The 12,449-nt window shown below is 44.1% G+C and overlaps 2 protein-coding genes across 2 annotated transcripts in view; one reads left to right on the forward strand and one right to left on the reverse strand.

Moving 5' to 3' along the window:
* Positions 1–123: 123 nt before the first annotated feature.
* On the reverse strand, positions 124–7,185 carry prepl (prolyl endopeptidase like). The gene is made up of 17 exons (XM_068741639.1): positions 7,176–7,185; positions 6,894–7,048; positions 6,269–6,397; positions 5,982–6,048; positions 5,698–5,869; positions 5,499–5,587; positions 5,273–5,399; positions 4,987–5,200; positions 4,406–4,597; positions 3,799–4,011; positions 3,114–3,289; positions 2,789–3,005; positions 2,446–2,595; positions 1,398–1,524; positions 777–779; positions 498–583; positions 124–201 (listed from the first exon to the last, which is right to left on the reverse strand). Exons 1-17 carry the CDS (start codon positions 7,183–7,185, stop codon positions 124–126), a joined length of 2,205 nt encoding a protein of 734 aa, XP_068597740.1.
* Positions 7,186–7,557: 372 nt separating this feature from the next.
* camkmt (calmodulin-lysine N-methyltransferase) overlaps positions 7,558–12,449 on the forward strand; it is a 62,790-nt gene continuing 57,898 nt past the window's right edge. The window contains exons 1-4 of the mRNA XM_068741699.1: positions 7,558–7,648; positions 7,706–7,782; positions 8,816–8,994; positions 9,371–9,435. Of these exons, the coding sequence (XP_068597800.1) occupies positions 7,558–7,648; positions 7,706–7,782; positions 8,816–8,994; positions 9,371–9,435 (412 nt within the window). The remainder of the gene's footprint in view (positions 7,649–7,705; positions 7,783–8,815; positions 8,995–9,370; positions 9,436–12,449) is intronic.

The following is a 12,449-nucleotide window of genomic DNA, read 5'->3' on the forward strand; positions in this document are numbered from 1 at the left end:
ATAATGATTAAATACAATCTAGCACATTCGCAGCTGGTAGTCTCCTTCACCGGTGCTGCTGGAGATGTTGTCATCCTGGTTCTGCATCTTTGGGTCACTGCCATTTGATTCCTCACAGCCTCGCTATCGCCTCCTCTTTCGAGGAGGCCGAGGGCGATCCAAGCCCAGCTCAGCGTAGAGAAATGCTAATTTAAGAGCTTCCTGTGTTGGGGAGAAGAAACAGAGGACAACATTCTCAGCTCTACTGACAAAGCTATGCTTTATTTCATGTGATTTGGGTTAAACCACATTCTATAGGAAACCTTTGTGGAACAGATGACCTGAACTTCAAAAGTCTGAAGAAAAAAAATAGATGCATAAACTTTAGGTTTAATTTAAAAAACAATGTAAACAGCATATATGCATTTGAACTCAATTAAGACTGGATGGTAATTACTCATTGAGCAAAATGGAGCTAATTTGCCATCGTTGGAAAGCCTTGCATGAGATTGTGTTACCTCCTCCAGCCTCGAGTCAAAGTCCTCCGGTCCAAGGTGATCCGATCCGGGTTGGATGTTCAGAACTATTCTTGGTGCCGGTTCACCTTAAAAACAAACAAAACAGTTCAGAAGCAGAGGAGGGGAAGAGGAAGATCTCTCTTCCTCTCTGACACGGATTGTAATGTTCTCGCTCTCATGCGGTATCTTCCTCCCTCTTGGCACGGCCTGTTTCACAATTGCGGTCTTGACCTTGACAGCTCCCAGGCTCAGGCACGGTAATCTCGTGCTCTGATACACTATCTCTTTACCACGCTAATGGGCTTGCATGTGTCTATGCCATCGGCACTTTTATCAAAGGCTCTGGAGAGCAGAGACAAACAGATTAGGGAGACACACACACACAGTGCCTTCTATATGTGTGGTTGAATGACAGATAGTGTGAGGGTTTGAAACCGGAGTGGCGGAGATATACTGCTGGAGAGGAAGAGAGAGAGAGAGAGAGAGGGGTGTAAAGAAGAGTAACACTAATGTGCTGAAGGCAGATTATAAGTGAGGGAGAAAGTGGTCGGGGGCGGGGGGGGGGGTGAGTGCAATTAGCGGACACATGAAGACGAGCAAGACTACAAGGTGACCTATGATTCAGCTGTGAACTTCAAATGCTGTCGAGACAGACGGCCGGATGGCTGGCAGTCCGTTAACTCCTGCGCTTCCAGACAGACACACTGACCCCGAACTATTAAAACCTCCAATGACATGTGGGACAATTGGGAAGTCCTCGGTGCAACACACACACACACACAATGAAAACAATAGCGTGCACTTGTACGACAGCACAGATGCATCTACATGGTCAAACAATAAAGCGGCCTAATTCAGCAGATGGGATGAACATATGGGACAATGTGTGTGTTCTCATACCCGTCTCTGGCTTCATGGCAAAGTGTGTATGAATGGCATCGTTCAACCGCTCCGTGTATTCAAGGACGCCGGACACGGGAACCCTGGCATCGCCGCGGTAGGCCGTCAGCAGAATGGATGGGTAACACTGGCACAAACAAATAAACAAACAAACAAACGTAATGATTAAATATTGGCGTCTTCTGGCGATGAATAATACTGATACTTGTGTCCCGGCTGAGAAATGTCCTAATTAGAATTTTGAGCGATGGCCACCAATGCGTTTCATGGGGTCAGCGTTGCCTTAATGTGAAACCATAATGCCTCTGCGGAAGGTCATCGGCAGCACTGAGAGGCGTTGAAGGCAAAAACACACACACGGGTCTGAGCAGTGCTTTCGCCTCTGTTGGATGTTAAGCTACTTGTTTTGAGAGCCTGAAAGCCACTAATAGAACAAAGTCCTGGCTCTGGACCAAAGTGTGTGCCACGGGAATTAAAAACAGCTTTTCAACACAGTCTGAATTATTAATAAGAAACAGGAGGCGGAGATGAAGACGCTGAGGTTCTCCTTCGGAGTGACCAGGTTGGATAGGATTAGAAATGAGGCAATAAGAGGGACAGTGAAGGTTAGACGTTTTGGAGACAAGGTCAGAGAGGACAGACTTTGATGGTCTGGACATGTCCAGAGGAGAGACGGGGACTATATCGGTAGAAGGATGCTGAGGATGGAACTGCCAGGGAACAGGACTAGAGGACGACCCAGGAGAAGATACATGGACGTAGTGAGGGAGGACATGAGAGCGGCTGGTGGGGAGGACGATGCAAAGGACAGGGTGAAGCGGAGAACGTTGATTTGTGTGGCGGCCGCTCACGGGACAAGTAGAAGTAAGGGACAATCACAGTGCGAGGTCAAAGTTATTTTGAGGAAAACGACACAGCAGTCTGATCTTAATCCGAGCAGAGGTACCAGAGGAATCAAAAGCCAAAATGCTTCCATTTTTAAAAGGAGCAAAACATGCACACAAAAAAAGACTGCATTTAAATGTTTACACACTCCTCCTCTCCATACCTGGGGAGTAATGTTGCGAAGGGGACAGTAGGAGGAGATGGTGAGTCTATGGTTTGGGTTTCCTACTGGGTCCCCCCATTCTTCTCTGTCTTCCAAAGTTAGAGGGAGGCTGGGATCCTCCATGGTTCCTAACACATCCAGGAAAGGAGCCTGATGATGGAAAACAACACGACTTTGAGTGTGTGTGTGTGTGTGTGTGTGCGTGCGTGTAGACCCGGAAGTAATCTGCATTCCTGCAGTGAGCAAGGTAACCATATTCAAAGCTTAAATAGCGTTCTGCTTCTCTATGGTTTTGCTCTTTAGACTCACAGAAACGCACGCCGTCAGTGACGTAACATCTTACCTGCAGTGTGACGGCCCGCATCATGTGTGGGTGTGTGTTGCACAGCGCTCCCACTGGCACGGCGCCGGCGCTGAAGGCTGTCAGGGCGGTGAGGGAGGGGGAGGAGACCCCTGAAGAGGAGAGGCGATGCAGACACGATCGGAGGTCCTCCACTCCTCTTGGCTTCCCCTCCACACGAGCTTGCCTGTGCCAGAAAAGACCCCTCTCTGCGCCGCCTCTAGGAGGAGCAAAAGGAACACAAATTTGTATTTCATGACCAATTAGAGCAAAGACGACATCGGTTCATTCCCCCCCCCACAATATCAAACCAGATGTGATTGGTTACCTGATGTGGCAGTAGGCCAGCGCCCAGCCGCGCTCCAGCAGCAGTCTTTTCTCTGGGCAGAACTCCATGTTGAGATCGCGGCCGTAAGCTCCGTAGACATGGACCAGCAGCGGCACCCGTCTCAGATCCTCTATAGGCAGCGTATGAAACAGCGTCACTGGAACAGAGGCCCCGTCCTGCAGAGGGGACAGAAAGTCTGTACTGGAAACCGTAACGCAGTGGTCCCCAAACTACGGCCCGCCTCCACATTTGGGCCCGCCCCCTGAACAATACCAGAGACAAAATAAATATATATATTTTTTTATTATTATTATTTTCCTTTCCATACAACATCAGTAGCCAGTGGAGGATCAATAATGGTATGGGGTGCATTTAAGATTTTAATGATGATCACACACGACCAGAAAGTTAATGTTCCATGGACTTTTTTTCTGTGACGAACCCGGAAAGGGTTATTTAGTTATTATTTATTTTATTAATAGTGTTATTATTTATTTCCTGACTTTTTTTCTGTGAAGAAAGGGTTATTTGGTGGCTGTCCGGAAAACAATAAATGTTTAGGCACCCCTGCCATCGTCACACTTTTCCTGTACAAACTGACCCCGGCCCTCCATCAGAGAAGGGAAAATGTTTGGGGACCCCTGCCATAACGGGTAGACGGAGATTCTGTGTCAAGAGTTCTTACTTGGCTCCTGGCTTCCAGACGAGAGGTGATATAATTGCCCTGGTGTTCTACGGAGCACTCATCTCCGGCGCCAGATAAAAGCAGCCCAGCTTCGGGGTGTAGACGGTAAGGCTCCGGCGGACGCACTGGTGACGAAATCAAGAAGTCGAACACACTGTGTTGGTCTGCCATGCTTGGTTTCGTGGTTCTGATGGCGCAGGCCCAGCAGGGGAGCTTGGGAATATAAAAAGTACAACAGATAATTACATCATAGAGTAATTCGTACACAAGTAGATGCGATCAAGTGTGTGTGTCTTTGGGTTTTTTGTTAATGTGTAACTGACTCCGTTTCAACCACATTAAAGATGACCGGAAGATAATCTTTGTGCCCTAGTGGTCAACAGCACTCATGAAAGTAAGAATGATGGTAAAGGTTTATATATAAAAATCCAGGAAAGGTTAGCAAATATCAAGTTAAAAAAGATCTCTAAAGGGGACTTCTGATTTCTGACAACACAAGACTGAACAGCAAAAGGGTGAGGGATTTAGTTTCATGACAAACAGCAAGCAAAACAGAAGAAAGCAGGAGCCCAAAGGCGATCCTCATATAGTTGTCTGGTACACACACCTGTACCGTGTATACGTCTTCAGGACGGGTCAGTGGGAATACAATCAGGAAGAGACCCCCAGCTGCTGCTGTAGCAACAAGCACACAGTGATCTCCGACCACGTCCATGTCTTTGACAATAGTTCCAGGATCAGGAACAAACAAGGGATCCCAGGAGGCCATTGCTGGCTCTGAGAGAGGGGTCCGCATAACCTAGTGAACATATAGAAGAATCAATACACACATTCTAAGATAAAAACGACAAAAATACACATCTATTATTTATTTTCAATTATAAATTGTTTGATTTTGTTTTTCAAGAAACAGCCGCAATAATCTTTTTCAAATTAATCACAAATGGCCTGCTGTGATCAATGGGGGATATAAAGTACTAATTACCTAGCTTTTAAAACTTTTGTATACTTCATTTGAGTCACCTTGGAAATTTATGACTACATTTTTAATGCCGCTTTTGTTACTGATGAGCTTGTCAGCTAAAATAAAATTGCAGTTAATAAAGGACCAAATTAAATCAGAACAAAACATCAACAAAAAACAGGATTCAGCAAACGTAACTAACATTACATTTTTACATTACATACCTGATATTCCCGAGCAGGCCCAGCACTAGCCAGTATGATCAGCCACCCTCTCCAGTGCTCCACATGGTACAGGAGGTCTGGCTGGAATGGCTGAACCAGGAACGGCTCTAGATGGGACGAGGCGTCAATTAGCAGCACCTCTGAAGCGGTTCTGCTGCTGCAGTTGATGCCGAGTAGCCGTCGGTCTCTGGAGAGGGACAGCTCCACAAACACGCTGATGGCGCGACAGTGTCTAACTTAGAACGGTGCTGGAGAAGCGCTCATACGCCACATTGGTAACACTTACTCAGGACGTGTTCCTGCATAAACACAGCGGATGCCGCTCCTGCCAGAGGTCAGGTCCAGACGGAACACTCTGTGGCAGCGTAAACCCTCCAGGGTGGTGTAAAACAGGACCTCGTCTGTGGCCCACTCTTCACCACAGACACAGACATGTCTTTAGCCAGTGTTCTTCTTATATCATCTCATTGTTGCTGAAACATAGTTTTCAATGTACAGGTTGTAAAATGTACCGAAGGTGAAGACGCTGTCCAGAGTGAGTAAAACGTGATGGGGGTCCAGAGGAGGGGAACTTTCCTCTTCAAGCCTCACAACCACACACCTGCGTTGTCATAGGACGACAGCGTATTTACTGCAACAACCGAACCAAAAAGAGCAAACAAAGCGGCTACATAAGGGATATTCTGCATGTTTACATCTGCTGTCTTTCACCTCATCTCTTTGCTGTTATCAGCTTTTAGTGTGGCAGCGAGATGCTTTTCCTGTGGGGACAGGCGTATTCTCAGGACAGTCCACTGATGTCTCCAAGCTTCATTTTCAAGTCCTGACATCTCCAGTTCAGAGACGCGCTCTAGATTTAGCACCAACTCTGGCTCTGGTTTACCTACAAACAGGGAAGGAGCCTTCATTAAAGCAGGAAGACACTGGTCCTAATAGGCTTCTTTAGTCAGTCTGGAATCTAAACTAAGAGAGGAAAATTCAGGTTTTCTTCTTACTCTGTCTCTTGTCCATTCTGCAGATGCCATCCTTTTCAATGAAATATACATGATGATGTCCACAGACCTGCATCCAGAAGAGGTATAGTGAATTGTATGAAAGAAAAAAAGGGAAATTCATACATGCCTGTTGAATGGAAGTAACTTCCAACAAATAACTGACATGCAGGCGTCATGTCATTCAAATGTAACTCTCTACTTTCCTGCCAAATATTTTTTATCCATCGAGGAAATGTTTCCAATCATAGTGAAGTAGTTTCCAACCGAAAACAGAAGAAAGGCCTTACTTCCGAGTGATCGGGTGTGTTGTAGAACCGGCGGTATGTTGCCTTCAGTGTCCTGTTGAAATACTTCTTCAAGTCCCTGTACCTCTCAAATCCAGAGATGAAACTGTCAACGGATGAGTCTGACGTCTCCTGAAAAAGAAAGACCCAGACTGGAAACAAAAAAGAAAATACTGGACGCCCCTGAGTGATGTCAGTCAACCGTTCTCTGAACTGGTGTGAAGCTATTAGGTTGGCAATGTCAAAAAATACAAAAATCTGTAATAAATCAAAGCTTGAAATAACAGATGTTTGCATTTTCAGACAGAGCTGTTTGAGACAGAAAAGATGGACGCTGTCTTGCAGCATCTGTTTGCTATTTTGACAAAAACCTTTACGGATATTTCATAAGTGCCTGGGAACTGCAATACCTTGTGGAAAAAAAAAAAGAGTATAATATGGGATCTTTAAAGTTGCAACTCGGTGCCCATTCTTTGTAACACCCAGTGAGCCACATCCAGAGGATCAATCTCAGATCCTTGGCCTTTCTAAAAGACTATCTTTGTCAGCTACACCATGTAAAACAAGCTAACAGACATGGTCTTGTATTTAGCCCAAGATAATATCTACTTTCACCGGATATCCTTACCGATGAGTAGCACCGCTGGGCGTTTGTGGAGAGACGGGTTAGCCGTCTGCGAACGACCTGCGCCCATGCCTTCAATCGATATGGTGCGAAGCGACGAGCGGAGGGAGACAGCAGGGACAGGAAAAGGGCCATTAATGAGATATAAAACGCATCCGCTCAATTAACAAGATAGCTGTAACCTGGTTTTATCACACCAGGTCATCGCGACAGGAAACCTTTACACACAGAAACATTATATTAAAACGTTAATTAAAACATGAATTGTTTCGTAATTATGTTTACAGCAATCCATAATCAGCCACGAGAACGTTACACGCAGGCGGTTCACTTCCGAAACAAAGCCCACTGAAGATGACGTAAGGAGCTGCACCAGGCTAAAGTAATCAAATTCAGATTTACGAAGACGCCTGTACCGCAAAGGAAAATCGAACACGGTTGTCTCGATAATCTTATATTAATGTCTGAAGGACCGCGGACGTACGGAAGTAACATGTTTCTATTGTGGAGCTTAACAAGTGTCTGCATTAAAAGGCGTGTTGAAAACATTTACGATGGTGTTGTTTAGGTAAAAAAAAAAATTGTTGTATTGCGACACAGCTGTGACAACCATATAGCCAGGAATATCGATTACGCATTTGTTTCCGCCCATAAATTCCAAGATAAAATGGAGAATCACTCTGCCGGTAAAGGAACCACCGAAAACGCAGAGCAGATTTCGTCTTCGAGGAAAAGTATTAATGAAGACACCTGCGTAGGTAACTCTCACACCTCCCGGGAAGGGAGCAACGGTACTAATGAAGACACCTGCGTAGGTAACTCTCACACCTCCCGGGAAGGGAGCAACGGTACTTCGGGTGTCGCAAGAGCCAGGTGGGCTCTACTGAAAACGGTATTGCTATTATTATTATTATTATTAATAGTCGAATTAAAGTACAAGCGTCTTATAATTTGGACAGTGTTTTCCCCCAAAAAATTATTTTCAAAATATGCTGTATTTATTTTGAAATATTTTTTGGAAATATGTATAATTTGTTTTTCGTTGAGAACAGTAAGAATGATGTTGACATTAGAATCAGCTTGTGTTTTTGTCATTTTACTTAATTTTAACTGCACAAGTATTGTTTACTTGACTTTGAAATCTATTTATGTCGATGTAATTACATTTTGATAACTTGTTGTTGTAATTTGGTCTGTTTCCTGAGCAGTCTTGATTCATTAATACTCTCATTTAATATTATAGGGTATAACTTGAGTCGTTACGTTATTACATTTTATCATGACGTAGATTTATAACAGTATGTCACCAATCGTGTTCTGGTCACAGGACATGGTTAGCCTCGCATACACAAGAAACGGTAGAGGAGCGCCTGCAAACTGGAGCTTCTAGTTTCTCCCATAGATGGTTATAACATGGTTATAACACCTCTGTTGCACTCAGCTGACATGAAAAGCTCCCTGTAACAGGGACATGCTTGTTTTCTACATTTCTTCATCCAGAATATAATGACCTCTATGCTGGTGCTGTTTTTCAAATGGATAAATAACAAATTAGTATAATTTCCTGAGTTCTTTTAGGTTTTGAAACAACATAAATTGATGCAAATTCATGTTTACATTTAAAGAGATACTTTGGTCACCGCAGCAAAGAACCGGTACATTTAACTTTTACTGTTGCAGTATGTGGAATACCAAAACACAACCCTTCCGAAATTAAATATTTACAATTTATTGAATTCAATTTTTTTATTTATTTTTTAACATGTTATAATCTCTAGGACATTGTCTCTGTTGCGCTCAAAACATATAATGGTAACAGAAAAAATCAACTAATTCAAATGCTGAGTATTTACAGCCGGTGAGATTTCCCAGTCAACTATGTGATGTTTTTTTCCCCATTTTATTTCCACTCTTCATTCTCTCAGGTGTTGCAACACAAGCAGGCACACAGTCCCGCGGTCAAACAGGCGTCCGTTCGCAGGTTTGCCACATTCAACCTTTTCAGCAGGAAACGGCTTGTGATGCAAAATCCCAGCGATACCTCAGAGGACCAATGGGTGGAGTACAGAAGCGTCTTCTTTCCTGAGTATAGTGCCTTACTCAGGTACGCACACCTGCCTTTACTCACTTACGGCTATAGTGGAGTGACAGTGCATCTCACAAAGGACCATTCCTCTATGCCACAGCACATCAGATTAGTTAGATAAAAGTCAGTATGGGATGCGGTCCAGTTGTCTGCAGTATCGGGTTGCTTTTATCATCTTGGGTATAAAACATGGATGATGATATTTTCTTTTCTCAAGTATATGGAATCTGTGGTGTGGATCATTGATAAACCTTCATCAGCTTGACTGACATTTCCTTGTGGAATAAAAAACAACAACATTATTTACTTTGTTTCATTGTCTGTAACAAAAAGATCAAATACAGCATTCTACCAGACTGCTGTATAATCCTCGATGTTTTTGTTTGTCATGTAGGGATAACCTGGGACCTCTTAAAGTTAATGAAGTGCTCAACAGTTTTGACAACACTGGTAATGTCTGTAAGTACAAACAGGGACTTTGTGTGCGTGCGTGTGTGTGTGTGTGTGTCTATGTTGCTGTTCACACACCTTTGCTTTGGCATCATGCTGACTGCTATTAGTGTTTGATTGATGGTTTGGTGGAGGCAGCTTGATTCTCTTTGAATGGGAGAATGTCTCATGGTTGCTTCTCCTCCTTCAAATGTCCTTTAGTCGAGGGGGGATGCAGGCACGACTGACTCTTTCTCAGTTTGGGTTTTGCCCAGCTTTCTAACAACATAAATCCATTCATGCAGGTGTTTCAGCTAGTCGGGTCATACATGAGTGAATATAGTACAATCTGTTATCTTTGAGGCAATCCTGCAAAGTAGTAGGATTCGTAATGACATTGCAGACAACTGGACTCTTCTAAGAGTATTTTAAAGTGTTCTATATCAAGTGGATGTAATACCAATTAACTTACAGATTTGTCCCTCGGAGGGCAATTTGGTTTTCAGTCTGCCGCTGGTCGCAGCGTGCGCATGCTGGTCACAGGACGTGGCTAGCGCCCAGGCAATGTGAAGCGTCTTGGACACGACAGTGCGTACGTGCGCCTGAGCCGGGGATCGTACCGCCAACCTCTCGATCATAGGATCAATCTCAACCACTGCGCCACCGTCGCCCCTGTATATTGCGTGTGCGTTTCATCCATTACCAGTATAGATTGTTAAGTTAATGGCATCTGTACAAGTATAACTGCAAATCAGTAGAAGACAACATCCTCCTCAGATGAGTGTTGACGATATTGAGAGACCTGCCGCACAGACACCCTTACACTTATTTAGCAACTGCTGTACAAGTTTGCCCTAACAGCCATGTGATTGGGTAAAACAAAGGCTGTGGGTTTGAGCAAGAAAAGGCCACAGGAGTCAGGCTCAGGGGTCGAGGTTGTGGCTGGGGGGGGGGGGGGGGGGGGGTACTTCATTGCACGGTGGGATCACTCTATATAAATCATGACTGTTAGCAGTTAGAATAGATAATCCCTTTTCTCTACGAGTAGACAATAGGATCAATACATTTAAATCCGGGGACCGAAAAAAAGAGTCTTCTGGCAATTACCAGAGCATAAATGGAAATGAGAAATCATTTTTAATGTCTTGGCGGGTAAAATAAAGTTTAAATAAATAAACAATGGTTTAAAAATGTCCTCCAAGCCAGACATCTCCAGACTACTGGCAGAACACACCCCTGTTCCTTTTGCCTCTGTGTACTCCTATTACAATGTCTCCTCTTTCTTCGTTCCGCCCCTCCGTCCTTTTCTCCTCCCAGCTGGAGTCATGCTTGGCCAGATGGGTAACTGAGTTCCTGACTTGGCCAGTGGATTAGCACAGCTGGAAGTGAGAGCATAGAGGAGGGGAGAGGAGAAGGGGAGACAGTGGGTGGGCATGCCAAAGGTAGCGTGTGTGTGTGTGTGTGTGTGTGTGTGTGTGTGTTTCAGCAGAGAGGAGCCACTATAGACAAGGAGCCAGTCATCTCCCCTCTGTCCTCCATCCTCTGTATGGGAGTAGTAATGCGTGAGATCAATTAGGACTGGTTGAGAGGATGCTTTGAAAGGCCCAGAGGTGACCCTGTCAGAGAGTTCTGGGGTATATTTTTTGGGGTCTTATTCAGAGAGCAACCCCTCTAAACACACACATGCACACACCTACTTGGGTGTGCGCTTCACCAAGGTATACAGAGCATACAGAACTGAGTAGACGTGCTTACAAAAAAAAATCTAGTCTTGCTAATTTTACTTTGCCTACCATAACACCTTCTCCACTGTTCGTGGAATCTCATTAATCCCCAACCCCTGAGGTGGCGACAAGCCCAAATCCTAGGGGTACTTGTCGTCTTGAATAGTGGGCTAAAAAGCCTGGCCGGATTAGCCTGCTACCTCTAAAATGTGTGGACTCAGCTTAAAATTGCTGCCCCCTCTCAGCATGACTCTCTTTTGCCGCCATTGTGTTTGTCCCACCACTGTGCATATATGTGAACAACATGTTGTTTCTTTTGGTGATGATAAACTGGAGTCAATGGTTTCATTTCAAGACCAGAGGATCAGGAAAGAGCTCTCAATTAAGATGTTTCACGTAATAGAGAATTTATCATAGATATGACGTCATAGACGAACAATCTAGGGCATCAGAAAATTTGCTGCCTAAATTCAATGAGTGTTTTTTTTTATACATTAAAAAAAAAAATTCCAATATAAAGTGTATCACAAAAAATGTAAAGTAAAAGTAAAACAACGAAACTAATTTAAAATTAACACTTTAATCAAAATTCCCCTGAATTGAAGAACCCTGAATTTTACTATACCAGAATAAAAGTTTGTAAAATCTTTCTGCATTATTGTATTATAATACTAAACATAAATCTGGTGTGTTAGTATAGTCCGCCTGTCTGTTGCTCATCTGCTAAAAGAATGCATGAGTGTTGGTACAGTGGAGTAAAATATCTTTGTTATTTCCATAAATGAATCTTTTACACATTAGTGACATCCTCACCTGTTTGGTCTTGACGTGTTCAAGCACTTTACATTACTTTGTTGTAGGAAAGTGCTGAATTTAAAAGATGCTTTGCCTAGAATAGAACATCCCCCTACTGTTGTCATCCAGAATCATGGCTCTGCAGTCACATTGGTAAGCTTTTATATGTTGTCGGTGACGATCTGACCTGTTTCAGACGGGTCCGGATCACTTTGAACTGTTTGAACTCTGAACGCCCGGCCTTCCTTGTCCTTTGGATGGCAGCTGGGTTTGTCATTGTAAGAGAGCTTTGTGCTGCCTTTGTTTGGGGCTCTAGGGGTGCTTGTTTCCTGCTAGGGAGAAGGATTTCAGGACACAATGCAGGACCTTGGGGTTGGGTGACTAAGAATGCAGAGGAGGTGTGTGTGTGTGTGTGTGTGTTTGTGTGTGTGTGTGCGTGCGAGCGAGTGTGTGTTGTTGTGTGCTTGAGTGGGTTTAGGTAGACATTGCAGAACCTTTGTTGAGTGGGTTTGTTGGGTTGAAGGG

The sequence above is a fragment of the Brachionichthys hirsutus genome, chromosome 7 (assembly GCF_040956055.1).
Source record: "Brachionichthys hirsutus isolate HB-005 chromosome 7, CSIRO-AGI_Bhir_v1, whole genome shotgun sequence".
NCBI classification, from domain to species: Eukaryota; Metazoa; Chordata; class Actinopteri; order Lophiiformes; family Brachionichthyidae; genus Brachionichthys; species Brachionichthys hirsutus.